Genomic DNA, 19412 nt, shown 5'->3' with positions numbered 1-19412 from the left:
GTAGCTCAACTTAGGCCAGGGACACGAGTAGTTAAAGTGTGCACCCTAGAGGCAGTAAGGATGTGCAAAGAGCCAATGGCGTAAGCCTAAGGGCGGGTTAGAGTCTCGAGCTTTCTGGCAGATTGGTTGTATCTTTGAGGGTGTGGCGCTGGTCCTACCCACGATTATACTTGAGTTATCCCAAAGGTGACCTAAGACTACCTTAGCGTAGGTATGTCTGGATGTGTGTTAGAAATAATTCCCTAGCTGGGTAGGAATCGATTCGAATCGTCGTCTCTCCCGGATAGTGAGAACTTGACAGGAGTACACTTCATCGTAGTAATTGATGGAAGTGTTGGTCATGAGATTATGAAAGAACTCAACTGGATATGGTTATTATTGTGATGCCTTAATGGTACCAACATGTTTGGCATAGGATAGATGCTAATCTAGTATGAGATAGGATTAATAATTGGTGATTCACAACTTAAGAGATGTTGAACAACTTATGCTTTTTATGCAAATAATGTCTACCAGCTCTACTGATAAAGCCTTGCATAGTCCTTGGTGTCTTAGTATATTAGTTGGATGGGTAAGTCTAGTTGAGTATCTTCTCGTACTCAAGATTTTATTCCCATTGTTGCAGATAATGTTATGTATTACGGCTACTGCAAGAACTGCTTTGCTCCTGTAGTGGATGAGGATTAGGACCATGGGCTTAGGTACTCTATATTTCATCTCACCCTTGTGCTTTTGGTTGGAGATGACTATGAAACTACCTATATATTAAACTATGTGTGATGTTGATGTCAAACTACTTTGCTTTCGCTACTTTTAAACTTGGCTTGTAATAACTATATGAACTCCGATGTATGTGAGATATTTGTGAACTGTGATGTAACATGTGACTGGTTATGTTGAATTATTACGATCTTGGTTTGTATGTTGGTTGTTTGAGATCCTTTGAGATTTCATCGGCCTAATGGGTTTATATGGGCTCAAGTATGACGGTTTGATCGCTTCGGTGATTGCTATTGTACTTGTGCTCTTATAAATTGGATGGTTCTATGACAGTAGTTGCTACTTTAAAATCCGTGCACATCACGTTCTTGGGCTAGCCCTCTGGGCTAGGCGTGGTCACTAGGCTATGGGGGCACGCTATCGTGGTGTTGGCGTGCTCTGCCATGCTTGGCCAGCCTGGTTGCCTTGACCCAACCGTGAGGAGCCACCGTTGTTGTGGCTTGCCTGGCTGAGCGGCGCTGTCCTTACCCCATGCGCCGCCGCGTCGCTGACCCACCTTGCACCACGATGCAGCCACTACTATTGCTGTCACATCACGTCGCGCTCATGCTTGCCCGCTGCATCGCACTACGTCGCCTACCGCTGCACCGCGCTGCGTCGCTGGCCTACTTTGATGCCGCGCGCACGAGGCCGGACCATCGTCGCCATGCCATTTATGGCACCGCGGTGCGCGGGCCACGTAGGTCATGAGCATGCGCGCCTATCGGTTAGCGTTTGGCCATGGGCCACGCTAGTCAAGTCAACCGCGTCCCGCTAAGGCTCGCCTCGTTGAGTCACCGGCCGCACCCTGTCTCTCTCTCTTTCTTTCTCTCTGTCATCGAGCCGCGCCAACACACCTACCTATGAGGGGTTGTCTCCCATCAATTCCATGCACCCACAGCTCTATCCTCACAACCTCTCATCAACCGGCCCCACCCCGCCTTGATTACGGCTAGGCCAAGCTCCAATTTTAGAGCTTTGCTCCTGCCACCGCGCCATTAAGGCCCAGCCCACCTCACCGTGGTTAGCTCCAACCTCGCCATCTCACATTGAATTGACCGCACCACTAGCCCCACCTAGAACCCCTCTTTATCATGCGCACCCAAGTCACAGCCCTATAGCCGCCTCCACGTCGCTGACACGGCCGTGTCACTGAGGTTCACTATCAAGCTCGTTGTGTGCACGTGGCTAGACTTGCTTGGGGCGTCTCCGGCCAGGCCACCACCACGGGTAGGATCATGGTGCGTCACTAATGCTTACCCATCACTTCTATTATCTATTGCACATTGTGGCTCGCCAGAACACGATTACCGCCGCTGCAGGTCGCCCACCGCCGGGGAGAGCCACTCTGCTTCAACTCTGTTCGTGCAACCACCGCCCATCATCGCTTGTCGGCCCATAGGTGAACATCGGTCCCATAGCTAGGTCTACAAGGGTCCCGGTTGGCCGGCATAACAGGGCCGTATCGGTCCACGCCACACCGATGAGCGCGGGGGTCGCGGGGACCTCCCTGATGCGAAGATAGCTTCTCTTAGGGTCTTTCGTGCATAAGTGCTGACTGAGTAAATAGGACGAATAGTGGCTACGAGGATAGTAGGAAGTTTGGGGGGCATTTTCGCTAAAATGCCGGCGCACGCGGGCTCCTCGCCGTGGGCCGCATCCGCGCACTGGCCGCACCTCGCGTGGGCCGCGTTGGGCCGGAATTGGTTATCTTTTTCGTGAAAAATAGAAATAGCTTTTCATTTTTATTTCTGAGCTAAACTTTGATAATTAATATAAAATGATATAGGTGTCCAAAAATTATGAAACAAATTTTGTTCGGTTCCTAAAATTGTGATCTATCTGCTAGTATATTTTATTCACATAGTTTTAAAATATTTCCAGGAGTTATCTAATTTAATTTAAGATGCTTAATATTGTAAGATATAAATTTGTAGGAATTTTTATGATGAATTGGTGATAGTGTTGGCTCTGAAACTTTTACAGTAAATCCCTAACATTATTAGGTGCTCACTGTAATTTTTGTAGCTCTATAATAATTAGTTTGCTAAGGTAGCTAAATAAGCTCAAGTTTGAAAATATATATTTAATCAATAAAATGCCAAAGCACCTTGGGATTTTAAAACTAGAATATTTTTTTGGAGACAAAGCCTTACTTGATGACGTGGATACGTAGACCAGCACGTTACTCATTAAATCTGGCTCGTTAGCTTGCGGAGTGTAATCGTATATTTAAGAGTTGCGGTTACCGTTGATTAATTGTGCCTCTGCATTGTATCCACGTATATCATAATAGGAACAACAATGGATCATGGAGTCGACTGAAGTAGCAGAAAAGATGATGCCTTGATGATCATGTCACTATGATGGAATGCGAACTTTTAGTTATATCTTACCCAGGCAAGCCCCGGTGTATAACCCCTATTATTCTGCACTTTATCTTATGCTTGTGCATTAAGTTTTAAGGAGTTGAATGAAAACCACTTGCATATATATATATTCTTATCCTATGAGTCTTACTAGTATGTCAATATCATGTAGATTACTATGTTATAGGATCCGATAAAAGTCGAGTGATCACCTGTCACTCGCGAGAGATAGAAAATATATTATTGTTGTTATTATATTACTGTCACATAGAATATATATGAATGATAATTGGAGACCGAGCAGAATGGTACTTTAGATCTGGACTTGGTTAGGCATTCGAGCGAGGCTCGAATTGTACTTTGTTCGGCCTGTGTTGATTGAGGACCATCTGTTGTTGTGGATGGTAGTCAGGTTACAGACTTATTATCCTGAGCACATATTTACTTATGGGAGCAGGAAGGCTCGTTACGCTCTTATCGTGGGTTCCGGCTCTTTTCGAACCGACTAATTGGAGGCAGGGAAAGGTAGAGGTCTAAGCACCATACTGAGACCGGGTCTCAAGTGTGGGGGCTTGAAGTCTAAGTTTGGACGGGGACCTAGACCCCGTGACATGAGTGGAATGGGTTGGTCTTATTTATTCCTAGGGTACAAATGGAGCGTGTGTTTCGGGGTACCCAGTTGTGATACATTGGTTCACGAATCGCCGTTTCTGTAAGATGGTACCGACTTAGCTATGGTCTAACACCGTAGTAAGAACTGGAATATGAACGATGGTAAAATGGTTCTGATTGCTTACCACCTGCTTGAAAGTAGCATAGGTGCTTACATAGAATGGATAGTTAATAAGCTAACGATGACTGCTAATAAAATTGAATATAAGGACGCACGTTTAGTAATGCTTCCGTAGATGCCATAACCCATCAGCCAAATGAGCCTTGCATATCCTTGGAGTCTTTTGTTTCCTCCTATCGGTAAGTTTTGCTGGGTACAATCAAGTACTTAGGGTTTTATTTCTCCTGTTGCAGGTAACCGGAGGATACCTAGAGCTGACTCTTGTGTGTGAAACCTCCTAGTGGGCTCAAAGATGATTCCTTTCACGCTACGACCGTAGTGTTTATTTATAACCCTCACGAAAGGTTTTTATAAGAAATGATGTAAAATCTGTTAACATATCTTGTATAAAAATGTCCACTGTGTTAATGCTCCACTATGTCCTTAAATTAATCCTGCTTCATCTGTAACTCTGATAACATTGTTATATTCCACCATTATAATAAATTGAGATAATATTCTGGTACTGTAATAAAGTGATGTAAGAAATGACTTAAGAATGTTGTAAGCTTTATTCTCTCATTTATGATCCTGATGAAAAAATATGAATTTTTGAGTTCTCTCTTGGGGTGTGCTCGATGGAACTACGTAGTTTAGTGTTATTTCTTGAGTACTTAGTGTCTAATGGAAGAAAAATACTCTTAAAAGATATTGGATTAGGTGGTTCTACCACAATCTAATCACTCAACGATCTATCAGGACATTAAGGTGATGCAACGGAATGAGAGAAAAGAGGGAGAATGATGATGAGGGACGGGGTGTGTGGAGGATGGATGGGATAGGTGCGTATATAATGACTCCACCCACCAATATGGCAGGAATGGTAGGGTTGAAGCAAACAATGTGTAGCGGAGACACAAAGCACTCTAATAAGCTAGGCATGGTGCATATAGAAGTGTTGTAGTCCCATAGACACATGCATGCTAGCTTAGTGCGACCAAAATGGTCTATCACATTGGAGTAGGGATGAACTTGAAGTAGAAAATGAAATTTTACAGAATTGAATGTTTGAGGATGACACTACTTATTTCATCTTAAATCTAGTTTGAAAAAATAAAAATTATAAAGAGATAAAATCTAGCTTGGAAATTAAACAACTTTTTAGGGCGCAAATATTGAGCAGCATTAGCCTTGTAATTTTATCCAAACAAAGATCCAATTTAGAATACTACTCCATCCATTCTAAATTAAAAATTATTTTGATTTTTTAAGATATATAGTTTTTATTATGTATCTAGATATGCTATGTTTAAATGTATAGTAAAAATTAGTATAAATTTAAAAAGTCAAAATGACTTACGAGGGAGTAAGTTTAAAGGTTTCTTAGGATAGAGGCATGAAGCCCAATCACATGGCTTTAGTCTGAGATTCAAGAGTGAACGATACCAATTTTTTTCATTGAAAAGGGTCAACTACACGATTTTTTTGAATGAACGAAAAGGTGAAAAATTAAAAAGGCCAGACAAATTGCAGGGTGAAATGGTAGCAGGGCCCACACAACATCCAAATCGAAGAGCACGTCGCTGACACACCACCTCCCCTCTCGCCGCATTCTCCACTCCACTGGTCTTCGCCCGTGTCGCCGTGGTCGGTGCCTTCCAAATCCAAAAAACCCCAAGCCCTAGCTGTAGGCCGCCCCGCAAGGTCGCCGAGATGTCGTCGTGGCTGCGCAGCGCGGTGAGCCGGGCAGTGGAGGCCGGCGGCCGCAGCGGCGTCGCCCGCGCGGTCAAGGGGTACGCCGATGCCGTCGCGCACCACGCCGGCCAGGCCGTCGCGGACATCCTCCACGACCGCATGGTGAGATTGCTCCCCTCCCCTCTGTTAGCGCTCCCACTAGGCGTTCCCTTCTGCTTGCCCAAATCTGAATGCGGGGCAGGTCTGGGGCGAGAATCGGACATGGCTCTATTAGCTTCGAGGGGCGAATTGGTTGAAACTGCACGCGAATGCGTTGTCGTTAGCTCTTAAGTTGTAAATTGGAGCTTCAGTTGGTGCGGTGGTGACTATGGCGGCCAGTGCCCCAATGTTGCTCTGCTTCGAACTGAAGTTCGGGGTGCTTCAGTGTGTCGAAAATGCCCCTTTCTTGCTTGTGCTACTGAAGTACTTGATGAGGGGCTGTGTCATTTTATACTCCATTATTTATGTATGGGTGGAAGATCACATAAACTTTGAAATGATAAATTGGCATTTTAGTCCTGGTTTTATCACAGTTCATAGATCTATCATATATGTTCAGAGTGAGATGATTTTATGCTTATGCTGTAATTTCCTGTGGTTGTGTTGTGAGACATGGAATCATTGGCATACTGAGGAAGGGAGAGTATAAGTTAATAATTCTTGTCCAAGTGTAGCATAGATGGACCATTGATGAGTCCTTGACGGCCTCCTCTGGTCTAATTTGGTTCTGTTACTGGGTGATCTGCAGGGCGCTCAGAACTATAAAAGTTTCAAGAAAACGGTAGCACGATTGGAAGAGGCCGCAGTGTCATGCCATGGGGGTGAAAGAATTGAATTGTTAAAACGTTGGTTGGGAGCATTGCAAGATGTTGATGCTGAACATGGAGGTTCAGATTTAAAGGCTTCTGAAGCTCATGATCCTTCGAGTGAAATGGACACTTTGAAAGCACCAATGGTGAGTTTACATACTCACAAATTCAATCTCATGACTGCTTATTTCACATAGTTATTTGATACTGTTGAGTTTTCTCCAGTTGCTTGTACATATCTTAGCTGTTGTAGACTTTCTCAGTACACATGTCCTCCTTAAAATGAAAATTTGGAAGCAGGTTTTGTTCTATGAGGCTGATATTGATGGAGCACCTATGAATTTCTGTGACGTATTCTTGTACAGCCAAGCACTTGAAGGTATTACACTGTCTATGGTAAGTTAGTTGAACTATTCTCTCCTAGCAACGTTGCTATTGTTTATTCGCACTTAGGTTATTGCTAACTACTAATTATCTTTTGTATAATAAGATTCTTGAAGCTCCTTCTGAGGAGGAAGTTTCACTGCTTTTGGAAATATTCAGGTGAGTATATATGAAATCACCTGTTTGATATGTGTTTATCTTTGTTTTTTCTTTCAAAAGTGACAAGATTCATATATTTCTTTGTTCATCATTATATTGATTAAATATCTGAATGAATGATTCAAACTTTTTTTTATGGAATAGCATGGCAGACTGGTAGTATTTTTTTAATGAGATTCAAAAACATAGAAGACTTGCACTTATATATTAGCAATTCCCACATCGGCACATCTTGATTGACTGTTTCATTTGCCTTGACAATTTTTTGATCTGCCCTCTGTATGGATTTTTGTATATATGCTGACTTGCAGCAATGATTGTACTGGTTTCTTTTTTGATAGGATCTTAACAAATGGTTGATTTTACATCCTCATTCTCTTTTTCCAAGATTACAGTAGGTTCACCATTTAAAAATGGGCAAATAAGCTTGCCTAGTTAACATTCTGCTGAAATTACATGCCCTAACAAAGGCCTAAACCCTTATTTGTTGAAGTAAGACTCAGTAACATTAACTGATGGCTATAGTTTTTCCATGCATTTTATAATACTGCAATCTCAAGTACTTCATGCACCTTGCCTAGTTAACGTTCTGCTGAAATTACATGCCCTAACAAAGGCCTAAACCCTTATTTGTTGAATTAAGACTCAGTAACATTAACTGATGGCTATAATTTTTCCATGCATTTTATAATACTACAATCTCAAGTACTCCATGCGCCTTACGTTCCTGTTGAATCTTCTCTGACCAGTGAATATTTTGTAAATTACTGTATCGAAAAATTGAAATTCTGTTGATTCCTGCAGCATATGCCTTACTGGAGGGAAAGAAGTGAACAAAGAAATCATGAGTAATGTACAAGACATGTCCAAGGCATTTTCAGAATACAAAGATGAAGTCCTGGTATGCTTTTGGTTTGTGTTTAGGAGAATTTGTTGTCTTTAGAAAAAAATCATGACATTAACGTATGTTTTCTAATCGTTGAAACTAGCAGTATCTAATAATTATAGATATTTCTGCTACTTAGTTACCTAACTGTACCATTGTGGGATACAACCATTAGATGGAGCTTTTCTCCTTAGACCTGAGTTTTTTTAGCTTTTTTGCTTTTTGGTCCATTTATGTCATCCATGTTTTTGAGTCTTGAATGCAGGAGTGACAACCTGTGTTTTATTTTCTCCCAAAATAGCTGCCTAATTATATACATTTTTTCAAAATTAAGTGTTTGCATACTCTTAACACATGCACTCGCCTTTTCTTGAAATTGAAGTTAGTTTTAAGATACACTAGTCAAGGTTTAATACCATATTGATTTTGGTCAAGACTAGAGACTAATAGATACTCTGGTTTTGAGGTTACTGTATTATTACTTTAGAATTTAGATTTAGTTATGTGATTGTTTTTATCTAGACTTGGGGCCCTCATTTACTCTCGATATTTGATCTGTGGCCAACTGGCCATACATCAACCGAGTCTCTAATGTCTGATATAAATATGGTTCTCAACTGGCCTTTCTCAATCCTCATAGCTGGGCTTCAAATCCTCATGTTCTGATTCCTAGCTTCAAAAACGGTGAAGCAAATGTAGTGCCTATATGGTTTATGGTTTCAGTGTTTCTGGGAAAGACTGGAGAAATTTCGGGATACTGTTTGTAAAGGACTTAAGCTAAAATAGATACATGTTTCTGTGGGGTATGGTTTGTGAAACATTTCCTGAGATGCACAGGCACATATAGTTATGTTTTATTTTATTCTTTTGATCTTGTAAAGTGTCGAATGGGTCATTGTATCTGTGTGAACAGGTGAAGCGTGAAGAGCTGCTTGAGTATGCCCAGAGTATCATTTCAGGACTAAAGAGAAATGCTGACATTGTGAGGTGATAGAATCTGCTAATTACTTGTGAATATGTTATAATGAGTAGTTGCAGCTTCTTCTGTAGCTTAATTACAAGTACTTTATGTTGGAATACTATGCCTTAATTTTCTTGGAAACTAATCACAACAAAGGAATCAAGTGTACAACCTAAACAATAACCATACCTGAAGGCCTCTACCAAATCTCTGAAATATCAAATATCATGGACTGTATCAAAAAGAGTTGTGCATTCTGCAACAGCAAGAGGCTAAATACTTTTGAGATATACTTTTGTCTATGGTTTCAGGGTACATTAGCTTATTCTGCAGCTTATATTTTATTTCAGGATAGATGCTGAAACCCTAGAATTGCAGAGAAAACTAGACGAGAAGCAGAAATCACGATCTCAGTCAACTGAAGATCAAGATAAAACATCAGATAAGATTGCTGTTGCAAATCTTGAGGTAATACCTACTTGTTCCGTTCCATCTGGTGCTTCTTATTTTGGACATACATGTGGCGAAACTTTCTAAATTTGGTATACATTTCTGGAAATTAGTTGGAAAACATGAAAATCACATGTAGATTTGTCGTTAGAAGTACTATCATACAACTACAAGTTTCTTAAATTTAAGCGTTTCTTTGTATGCATCCATATGATACACCTACTCACTGCCTAGTATCTGAATTTGTGATTGAAGTGTTCATTAATCTGTTTTAATTTCTTCTGCTGTTCTAGTGATATTTCCTTTTAAGGTCTAAAAGCAGATGATTATGATCTCTGTATTCTCCAGGCCTTCAAAGAAGCACTTAGTGAACTCCGTTTATGCTCTAGAGTTGAAGAACTTCTGCTGAAGAAGAAATCAATCACTCCTGGTGACTCCCTGGAGATTCATTCTCAGAAGGCATGTTCGTATTTTATCTTTAGATTTTTTCAGTTTTGACTTGTGGTCCCTTGAATTGTTATGGAGTGTAATTTTGTCTATTAATCATCGCAAGCATTAGGTTATTGAGGAGTTTATTACATTTATTCGAACTTTCTTTGGCTTATCCTATGTTTTCAGTTGTTTTTAGTGTAAAAGCACCCCTTTACTTTAGTGGAAAGGCTCTGGATTGTTAGCTGTAAATCTTCAGTGATCTTCTTAGAATCTGACTTCTTAAGAAGTGTGGACTTCAGGCCTCCATAGAAGATATGATAATAATAGGAGCGTGCAGTTTCCTGCTGATACTTTTATTGATTATGTGATGACTCCTACTTTTGATAACATAATTGGCAGACTTAAAAAAAAAGATTGACAAAAGCCACTTGTGTCTTCAATGGAACTGTCCCTAGTGTGGTCTCGGTATTGAGTTCAGTGGAGGGGAGAGGGGTCCCTTGGCTAGCTGAAGGAGAGCTTCTGGAGCTGCTGGTGATCTTATGGACTGGGACTTCTTGAGTTCATTATAATGTTCTGGTCCGGTTCATATGGACTGGGACTGGTGATCCGTACTTTGTCTCTTCCATAATGAAATAAAACACAGTGTCCTGCATTTTTGAGAAAAAAGGATCTATTCTTAGGTAGCTTCACATGGGTAGAGTTTATGTGGCTCATAGCTTTGTCTAGTTTTTTTACTTTTTGTTGGCTGTTGGTTGCTGTAAGACTTTCAGGTCTACGGTCTACCTAATTATTCTAGTAGCTCCTCATAATATACTCTGTTTATGACTGCATATCCATGGTCTGCAATGCTAACAGCACTCACAAATTATCAGGTGGATAAACTAAAGGTTTTGGCAGATTCCCTGGCAAGTTCATCATCCAAAGCAGAACAGCGTATTTTGGAGCACAGGTTCTTCCTCTGATTTTTTTTCCTGTATGAAATATTTTGTTATGGCACTTGCACAATATCATGTGAACAGAATATATTTCATTCTTGGATGTTTGCTTTGTTTTTATTCTTTGGTTGAAACTCTTTCTCCGTTGTTATATATTCATGCTGACAATTTCTTTTTGTCATCAAGACTCAGTTGAAAATCAGTTAATTTTTTTGTGTGTCAATGCACCATGATGAAAAAAACTACTACATTATGATTGCTTTGACATTATGAATTACTGAATTTGTAATGTGCCATACTCACCTGAGTCTCAGACCTAGCACATTCTTTTTTTTTATTGGTTTCTGGTGGTATCTGGACTTTTCAACACTTGGTAATTGCAATTAACAACTTATATTTGTATATATGATAGTTTGCTGATTATACATAATCTCTTCAGTCTTCACCATTTTTTGTCTGCTGCTAACTTTCTACGAAAGTGTCCTTGTGTAGTTCCAATTATCTTTTTCTGTAATTTTATAAATCCATTTTTCTTTGAAAATCTGAGATATCCAAGTCATGTTACCGGCAACTTGATGTGATTTTTCAATTGATCTTTTACCAGGCGTCAGAAAGAAGATGCTCTCAACTTTCGTGTGAAAAAAGAGAATGAAGTCAGTGCTGCTGAAAAGGTAGGGTGCTAGCTATTTTACACACAGATCTGGAAGGCATTGATGTACTTTTGGGACTTCAAAAATAGTGGAAATCAACAGAAGTTCCTTTTGGAGCATAGGACTCAACTGATAGGGAATTTCATAGGAAATCACACATTCACAGAAAATGCTTTACTTTCAAAACAGGACCCTGGTTTAGAACTTTAGATATATCAAATGCCATGCATCTGTTGAATCATATCTGTAGCTTCTTGTACCCATTTTATGCTATAGGGTAATACGAAAGCAGTTATGCATACTTATTTTGATTCTGTCAGGTCTCAGCACACATATCCACCTGCACAATATCAAATTTTCTTTGCAAATAATATTGCATGTATACTATTACTATGTAACAAACATGCATATGCTTTAGTGTTTATTTCTGTCTCCAAGCCTGTTTATAGTGTAATCAAATAAGGTGTCCTTATTTTACTTTCTTTGCCTGATAAAGGAATTGCTTGATGAGATTACTGATTTGGAAAAGCAAAGAGATGAGCTTGAGGCACAGCTGAAAAAGGTATCTTTTTCCTTGTTGTAATTTGTAAGATTTTGTGAAGATATGTGTTGTGTAGTTTCATTGTGTAGGAGTATTCAAATGCCTTGCCATCTATGACCTACTGGTATTTAACATCATGTTGAGAATATTGGACTGATATTGTTGTATGAAATGTTGTTTGAACTTTGAACTCTCACCAATCTATTGGTATTATATTGTTGTATGAAATCTTGTCTGAACTTTGAACTCTCACCAAACTATTGATATGATTATATTGGTTCATTGGTAATTAATTGTGACTAATGATGAGAGGACCCGGGGAAAAGATCCCTGTTCTCAAATGCAAGCTGTGAATCCTGCAATGGATTGCCAAGACATTCAATTGGCGACACAGAATTTGATAATCTGGGCACAAGAGCTGTTCTTTTGTCTCTATCTAAGAAAATGTCTAGTTCTTTTCTGAATAGAAGAGCCATGAAACTCAAAATAGGAATACCCTCATGATAGGCCAGTTAGTTGTACTGCACGTGGTATTATCCCATTCTAATTACATTATTTACACTTGATGGAGAGGTTACAAAAAAATCACCAGACTAATGTATTGTTTCTCTTTAACTGCTCTGCAAAATTTGACAAGTTCGCTTTGATAATTCTGTTGAACTATGTCCTTTTGTAACAGTATTCCTCCTTTGCAGGTCAATATATCACTAAATGCTGCTGCTGGACGGCTCAAGCAAACTAGGGAAGAGAGGGACCAATTTGACGAAGCAAACAATCAAATCATATTTCGCTTGAAAAAAAAGGTGCCGGTGTTTACCTTTTGTGGTTGATTGTCTTATTTGAATAATATTCTAAGAACTGTGCATTGCTGTCTTTCTCCCATGATACCTTTTCAACTTGTGGCGTGTTGATTCTTTTCCATCATATTTGTTTCTCAAGATGGTGGTTGTTGCATTTTCTTTCCAAATCAATTTAGGAGGATGACCTCTCGAAATCCATCGCCTTATGTAATGTGGAATCCAATGTTGTCAAGATCTGGATCAGTTTCCTCGAGGGCTCGTGGAAGCTCCAGTCCTCATACAATGAACAGAAGGACAAGAAAACATGGTATGGCAGTTTTTCCTGTATGGCTTTGTGGTTATTACCTTATTTGTTACTTGTCTTTAGTTGAACAGTTCCACTATGCAAACTACTCTGGATGAACTTATGTGCTCACCTTGTTTTACATTTGTAATATGTTGGCCTTCTCAGTGATGAGCTGGAGAAATGTGTGAGTGATTTTCTAAAGTTGACAAAGCATCATCTTTCAGCATTCAAGGTAAGTGAAATTTGTTATTCATGTCCGCTAGAGGCATTCATGCAGTATGGTATCTACTATCTATCCCTGTTTTGCTCTGTTACAATTATGTGTTTCTTTGTATTTATCAGGAAGTCCTAAGCCAATTGATTGAGAGTATCAAAACATATGTCGATAACTTGGCTATCTTAATCTCAAGGTATTTCAATTCTTTTTCCTCTTTTAGTCATGTACTTTGATGTCCAATTCGTTTGGTAGTTACGGTTTTTATTACTTGCCTTGTAGGAAAGAGGAAAAAGAACATGGGGATGATGAAGCATCTGAGAGGACAAATCCGCGTAAATCCCTTGAAGAGGAATATCTAGAAACAGAAAAGAAGGTTATACTCAGTCACCTTGCTTAACCTGGTCTCATAGTTCCTGTTCATTCTCACTTCTTTACATAACATGTTTGAAGGAGAATCCAAAGTCAAAGTGACATCTATCAGTCGCCATATGTATTATTTAACTAAAGAAACTCTTTAGTTTTATAGCTTATAAACTTGTTTGGCATCCTCCCTTAGAAAAACTAGACCACACTGTCTGATGATATTTAAAAAATTTTCAGATTATAATTGCGTTCAGCATAGTTGATCACATAAAGAAGTTGTTTTATTCTGAGCAAGGGGCTAATTCAAGGTACCATCTGTTTCTGATGTTCTGTATTTTGTGGGTTATTTCAAGTTTGCACCAACGTGATCTTACTCCTTGTGACTTCACATGGTTATTCAGGAGAGATGACCCAGAGGTCAAGAGCTTAATTGAGGAGATTGAGAAAATGAGGGAATCGTTTGAATCTATAGAAAGGCCAACACTAAGCATAGAATCTGAGCAAGCGAAGCCACTACCTGTTGAGGGATCCAAACTGAGTCCTTCACCTCTTCAGGCACCTTCTACCCCGAAAGCTGCACACGTCGACTCACCGAAATCTCCCATGAAACCCGAGCAGCATTTCAATTCAGATGCGGAGCTTGCAACCCTGGGATCAGAGCTCGGGAAAGAGGACAAAGAGTACTCAGGTGAGGAGATCAGCGGGTGGGAGTTTGACGAGCTCGAAGAGGATCTTAAGAGCTGACACCATGAATCGACCAACAGGACGCAATTCGATTCAGTTTGCTTCACTGACATGTATTATGTCTGAGCCTTGCGTGGACAAGAAACACACACTGGTTGATGTGTACATAGTGCTGTTTGATTGTACCGTTGCACTGTCAGTTTGTCACTGTTTTTAGGATATGCGGACTGAGCTGGTGTAACCTGGGCAAGGCATTTGCTATTTGTTTGTTCTTGCCATGAATATTTTATCTTACATGTATACCGAACACTGTTGTAACAGTTGTAAATGCAGAAAACAGACATTCCAACATTTGGCAGAGTTTGCTCTGTAGAACCTTGGATTGTTGGGTTTGAGATTTACATACATTTCGAACGCATGAGTCTGTCAGGATTCAGGATTCCGTATAAGCACGTTTAGTTCTGTAGCGACAAAACACAAACGATTAACGAAGACCCGGCTAGTCTAGACGTTTTACCGATTACGAGTCTACCACTCCACAAAAAAGGATGCTTCAGTTTTCTTTTAAAGTATTAGTTAGCTAGTGCACAGTTTATATGTTGCATTCAGGGATTCATGGTAATTCTGGAGAAATTTCAAAACGGGAAGATGGGATCCTGTAGTGCTAGCCTGATTTTAGGTTTGGGATTTTGTATTAGTTAGCTAGTGCACGTTTTAGAAGTATGAGCAGTTTTTGTTTAGATTAAAAAAATAAAGTAAGCACTTTGCACTTTGCAGTGTGGTTGAGGCCCACCAATGCGACAAGTCGACAACAGGTTAGCCATTAAAAAAAAGGAGTACAAAAAAATCGACCACAGTGGGAGTCGAACCCACGACCTTCTGATCCGAAGTCAGACGCGCTAATCCACTGCGCTATGCGGTCTTGCGTGTCCATTTTTTTACGATATAATAAATGTTAGTAAAATATAAAAGAAAATGCTCGGCAAATTTCATGCACCCTATTCTGAGGGCAGGTCTTGACGTCTCGAGTAGTGCCAAAACGAACTTCAAGGGTGCTTGATCCGATTTATATGTCGAACCAAAATTGAACCGATCAAAAACTAACAGAAAACTCGATTTGAATCCTAGCAATTCAGCTGGATAAAATATTCGGTGGAGGAAGGCAGGGCCTGAACATCGTGTACGTGGAGATATGTTTGTCCAAGAGGAGGACCTTTAGATTGGCTGATTGGTTTGTGACCAAAATTTGCCATGTCAAAGATTTGGCAAGCCAAAGCTAGGTAAAAAAATTGTCATGGATTTGACAAGCCAAATGTGAGATGTTGGCAAGTTTTGGTAGCCAATCAAACACTATCTAAAATCATGACTTGCTAAATCTTTGGTTTGGCAAATTTTAAAAGCCAACCAATCAGGCTTTTTATGTTTCCTTTGATACTCTTTTGTGGTTCTCCATACGGTAATGCTCTCTACCGAGCGTCCGTTCGGCCGAACAGGACATACCCACTTGTCATCGCGCCTCGTTATGCAATTTTTAGAATTGTTGCACATTTTTTTTAGGATTGTTGCACATTTTTTTTTGCCTTCTTTAATCAGATATGCCTGCAAAAAGAAGGGGTTGACATATGTACTGCATATGACAAATTGTTTGCAGGTTATACCCATCAGGAGTGTTCACAAATTATCTGCAGTCAAATCCATTTGCTAACCATCCTAATGGAAATAATATTCCAGAAATTTTTCACTTTGTTGGTGCTGCAATGAATCAGTCTTCAATGTCTCCAATTGACCTGGGTGATAGAAGAACTCCCTCTCCAGCACTCAACGATGCAGTGGATGATGTAGATGCACAAGAAACTGAAACAATTAACGTCGAGGAGGATTTCCTAAGGTATGACACTGTTAATCCTTCTTAAATTGCTTATTTAATTGCTGGGAACTGTAACTGATGGACTTGTAATTTCCTGGAATTGATTCTGCAGTAGCAAGTGTGTGCACACAAATGTGACAATGCAAGTAACTTCTATAAGGTAACTGAAATCATTTTAATTCCTTGGATCAGTGCTATTTTCAATCTTGAGAACTGAAACTATTTAATTCATGGGATCAGTGGTATTTTGATACAAGTGTGGACTCTTTCCACTATTTTTTGCATGCAAGTGTGAACTCTTTCAACTATTTTTGTGAAACTGAAATGCACACCCACGGCAAGTGTGAACTCCTACTAGTTTTTTCCATAAGTGTGAACTCTTTCGACTATTTTTGTGAAACTGAAGTGCACAGCCACGACAAGGTGTGAATATATACAGCACAGCCACGGCACTTTCAGTTACTGCTGCCCACTATTGGTTCCCACTGGATGGAGATGGCAGCATCGACCCTACTGTGCATAGCTGCCATATTTCTCTTTGCAAAGTATTGTCAACAGCCCAGAATATATTTCTTGTTTATTGATTTACTTTTTTTTTAAAAACAAGGAGCTCTGTCTCTCAATTAAGGAAGGAAAAAATAAAGTTTATGTACAGAAATAGAAGCATGGGCTGAAAAACACGCAAACAAACACACAGCCAATGGCCAAATCCCCAGCTTGCTAGCCCCCCCCCCCCCCCCCCCCCCCCCCTCCCCTCCCCTTTCTAAAGCCCTTCCCGGTTACTCAATGTCTTCCTTAACTCTAGCAGCGACCTGCAGTGCCGATTCTTGGGCGTTATTGAATATTCTTCGGTTTCTTTCCTTCCAAAGATTCGTGTAGACCACCAAACCATTGAATCGCCTCCTTTCTTCTTTTGCGACTTTGGCTGCGGTCTCTTCCCACCAATTGATGAAGTGAACGGGTCATGGGAGGACAGTATCAGTTGGTTGTCAAAGTGTTCCTAGGTTAGGATTTGACTCCATACCACGATTGCGAACGGGCAAAGTAGCGATATGTGGACGCGTATTTCAAGTGGGCCATCACATAGGACGCAGCGATCTTGGTGAGGCCACCCCCTTATTTGCAAGTTGTCCGCTGTAAGTATCTTCTCTTGCACAAGGATCCAAGTAAAGACCTTGCATTTGTTTTCTACCTAAGCTTTCCAGATTAGCTTGCTCTTGAAGGTGGGAAATGAGCCTTTGAATTGATTCCTGTAAGCCGAACGAGTGGAGTAAGAACCGTCGCCAAACAATGGAGTCACGCATGCCCGGCTGCAAATGGACGGATTGGATACTGATCCAAAGGGAAACAAATTCCTCTATGTGCTCAGTGGTGGTGATTCGGCTCCTCAGGGTGCGTGTCCAGGTATTGTTCTGGCTGAACCGACTTGTTTTTCCTTCTTGCCAACTCAAACAAATGTGGAGCGAAATCTTTGGGGGCCTCCCCATCAAGCCAGTTATCGTGCCAGAAACGGGCCCTTGCACCGTCACCAATCGTGATCATGGTCGAGGTTTTGAAAAGTAGTCGGTCGGCGTCGTTGCAAGGAAGTTCAGAACCTGCCCAAGGTATGCAGTCGTCGGTCTAGCTCTTCCAGAGCCATCGAAGGCGAAGGGCTCTTCCAAATTTCTCTAGGTCCGGCACCCCTAATCCGCCGATGTCTTTTGGCCTAGTCACCGTTGGCCAGTTGACGAGACAATGACCGCCATTTGCATTTTCATCGCCCTTCCAAAGGAAAGATCTCCTAATTTTATCAATTTTCTTTGTAGCCCATGCCGCTAGTGGAAACACTGAGATGATAAGTTGGCATAGATGAGAGCACTGAGGAGACAAGCGTCAATCGTCTTGCTCTGTTCAACTATCTTCCTTTCTATCCGGGGAGTCTTTGGCCAATGCATTCAATGAGTGGTTGCACATGAATCTTCTGAAGCTTTCTAGTGTGCAGCTGCAGTCCTAAGTATCGGCAAGGGAATGTGCGTCTGACACCATCGAAGGAGGAAAGTAACTGCTCTAGGTCAACATCCTCGCATCTAATCGGGTGTATGAAGCTTTTTTTGAGGTTAATGTGTAGGCCCGAGGAGCTCCCAAACGCCTGTAGGACTATTTTGATTGCTTCGAGATCTTCCTTTACTGGGTTAATGAAGATGGCTGCGTCGTCCGCGTACATGGAGATACTCCATTTAGCAGCTGATGGAGGCAGCGGGGATAGGATCCCTTGCTGGGTCGCTAGATCGAGGAGGCGCTGGAGAGGGTCCATTGCAAGGATGAAAAGCATGGGGGAGAGGGGGTCGCCTTGGCGAACACCTCTGCCATGGTTGAAGCTTGAGGTGGCCATGCGGAAAAGAATGGAAACCCACTCTCACCATCTTGGCCCAAATCCCAGGGCCTGTAGTACCTCCAGAAGGTAGCTCCAATTAGCCGTGTCAAAGGCCTTGTGGATGTCAAGCTTTAAGAAGAGGGCCGGCATTTTTTGCTTGTGTAGTTTCCTCACCGTGCTTTGGACGTATAGGAAATTATCATGTATGCTCCTCTTTTTAATCAATGCATTCTGGCAATTTGAGACCATAGAGTCCAGCATTGGCGCCAATCTGTTAGCTAGAAGTTTGGAAAAGATCTTGGTGATGCTGTGGATGAGGTTGATGGGCATGTAATATGTGACTCTTAAGGCGTCATTTATTTTGGGAAGTAGGACGATGTTCGCCGAGTTCAAAAACTAGAAGCCTTGGGAGTTCATTGCAAATAGGCTATTTATGGCAGCCATGATGTCATCTTCAATGGTTTCCCAGCAAGATTTGAAGAAGGCGCCAGTGAAGCTGTCAGGTCCAGGAGCTTTGTCGGGCGGCATGGAGTCAATAGTGTCTTTGACCTCTTCCCATGTGAAGAGGAGCTCTAATTCTGAAAGGTCTCGCGGGGCATATCCAAGGGAATGCCAATCGAGGCTTATTGGCCTCGGTGCTGATGAACCGATGTGGTCTCTGAAATAATCCCTGATCACTTTCTCCTTGCCCTCGTGGGCAAACATCATCCCCTCATTTGTGTGCAAATAGTGAATGCAGTTTTTCCTTCGGCGGGAGCTCGCACGAATGTGGAAGAATTTCGTGTTGGCGTCACCGCACTGGATGTAGGTGAGCCTCGATCTTTGCCTAATTCTTGCTTTTTCAATGGCGGCCAATCCGGTGCTTCTGATTTTTAGGCGTCGACGTAGCTCAAGTTCCTCAGCCGTGAGCGCTCTAGATTCTTGAGCGGCCTCAAGCTGAAGCAGGACTTCTTTGGCTATTGCTAGCTGCAGTCTAGTGTCCCCGATCTTTTCTTTGCGCC

The 19412-nt window shown here is 41.2% G+C and overlaps 1 protein-coding gene and 1 non-coding gene across 2 annotated transcripts; one reads left to right on the top strand and one right to left on the bottom strand.

Annotated features, from left to right (window-relative positions):
• The first annotated feature begins 5494 nt into the window (after positions 1-5494).
• On the top strand, positions 5495-14542 carry LOC136511819 (uncharacterized). The gene is made up of 18 exons (XM_066505841.1): positions 5495-5757; positions 6383-6589; positions 6744-6839; positions 6934-6986; positions 7791-7887; positions 8786-8859; positions 9184-9301; positions 9632-9742; positions 10588-10664; positions 11255-11321; positions 11797-11862; positions 12537-12644; positions 12818-12948; positions 13093-13159; positions 13270-13337; positions 13424-13517; positions 13745-13815; positions 13909-14542. Exons 1-18 carry the CDS (start codon positions 5614-5616, stop codon positions 14249-14251), a joined length of 1992 nt encoding a protein of 663 aa, XP_066361938.1. The 5' UTR covers positions 5495-5613; the 3' UTR covers positions 14252-14542.
• Positions 14543-15039: 497 nt separating this feature from the next.
• On the bottom strand, positions 15040-15113 carry TRNAR-UCG (transfer RNA arginine (anticodon UCG)). Its single transcript has one exon. It is a non-coding gene; the product is annotated as a tRNA-Arg (tRNA).
• Between the last annotated feature and the right edge of the window lie 4299 nt (positions 15114-19412).

Source organism: Miscanthus floridulus, chromosome 16 (genome assembly GCF_019320115.1).
Source record: "Miscanthus floridulus cultivar M001 chromosome 16, ASM1932011v1, whole genome shotgun sequence".
Classification (NCBI taxonomy): Eukaryota; Viridiplantae; Streptophyta; class Magnoliopsida; order Poales; family Poaceae; genus Miscanthus; species Miscanthus floridulus.
This window is presented reverse-complemented; position numbering and strand designations above follow the sequence as displayed.

Excerpts from the sequence above, each read along its gene's own strand:
- LOC136511819 (XM_066505841.1), top strand. The coding sequence starts at position 5,614 with ATGTCGTCGTGGCTGCGCAGCGCGGTGAGCCGGGCAGTGGAGGCCGGC. Across the intron at positions 6,987-7,790 it reads CTGCTTTTGGAAATATTCAG|CATATGCCTTACTGGAGGGA; the intron begins GTGAGTATATAT and ends TGATTCCTGCAG. Across the intron at positions 12,949-13,092 it reads CAGAAGGACAAGAAAACATG|TGATGAGCTGGAGAAATGTG; the intron begins GTATGGCAGTTT and ends TGGCCTTCTCAG.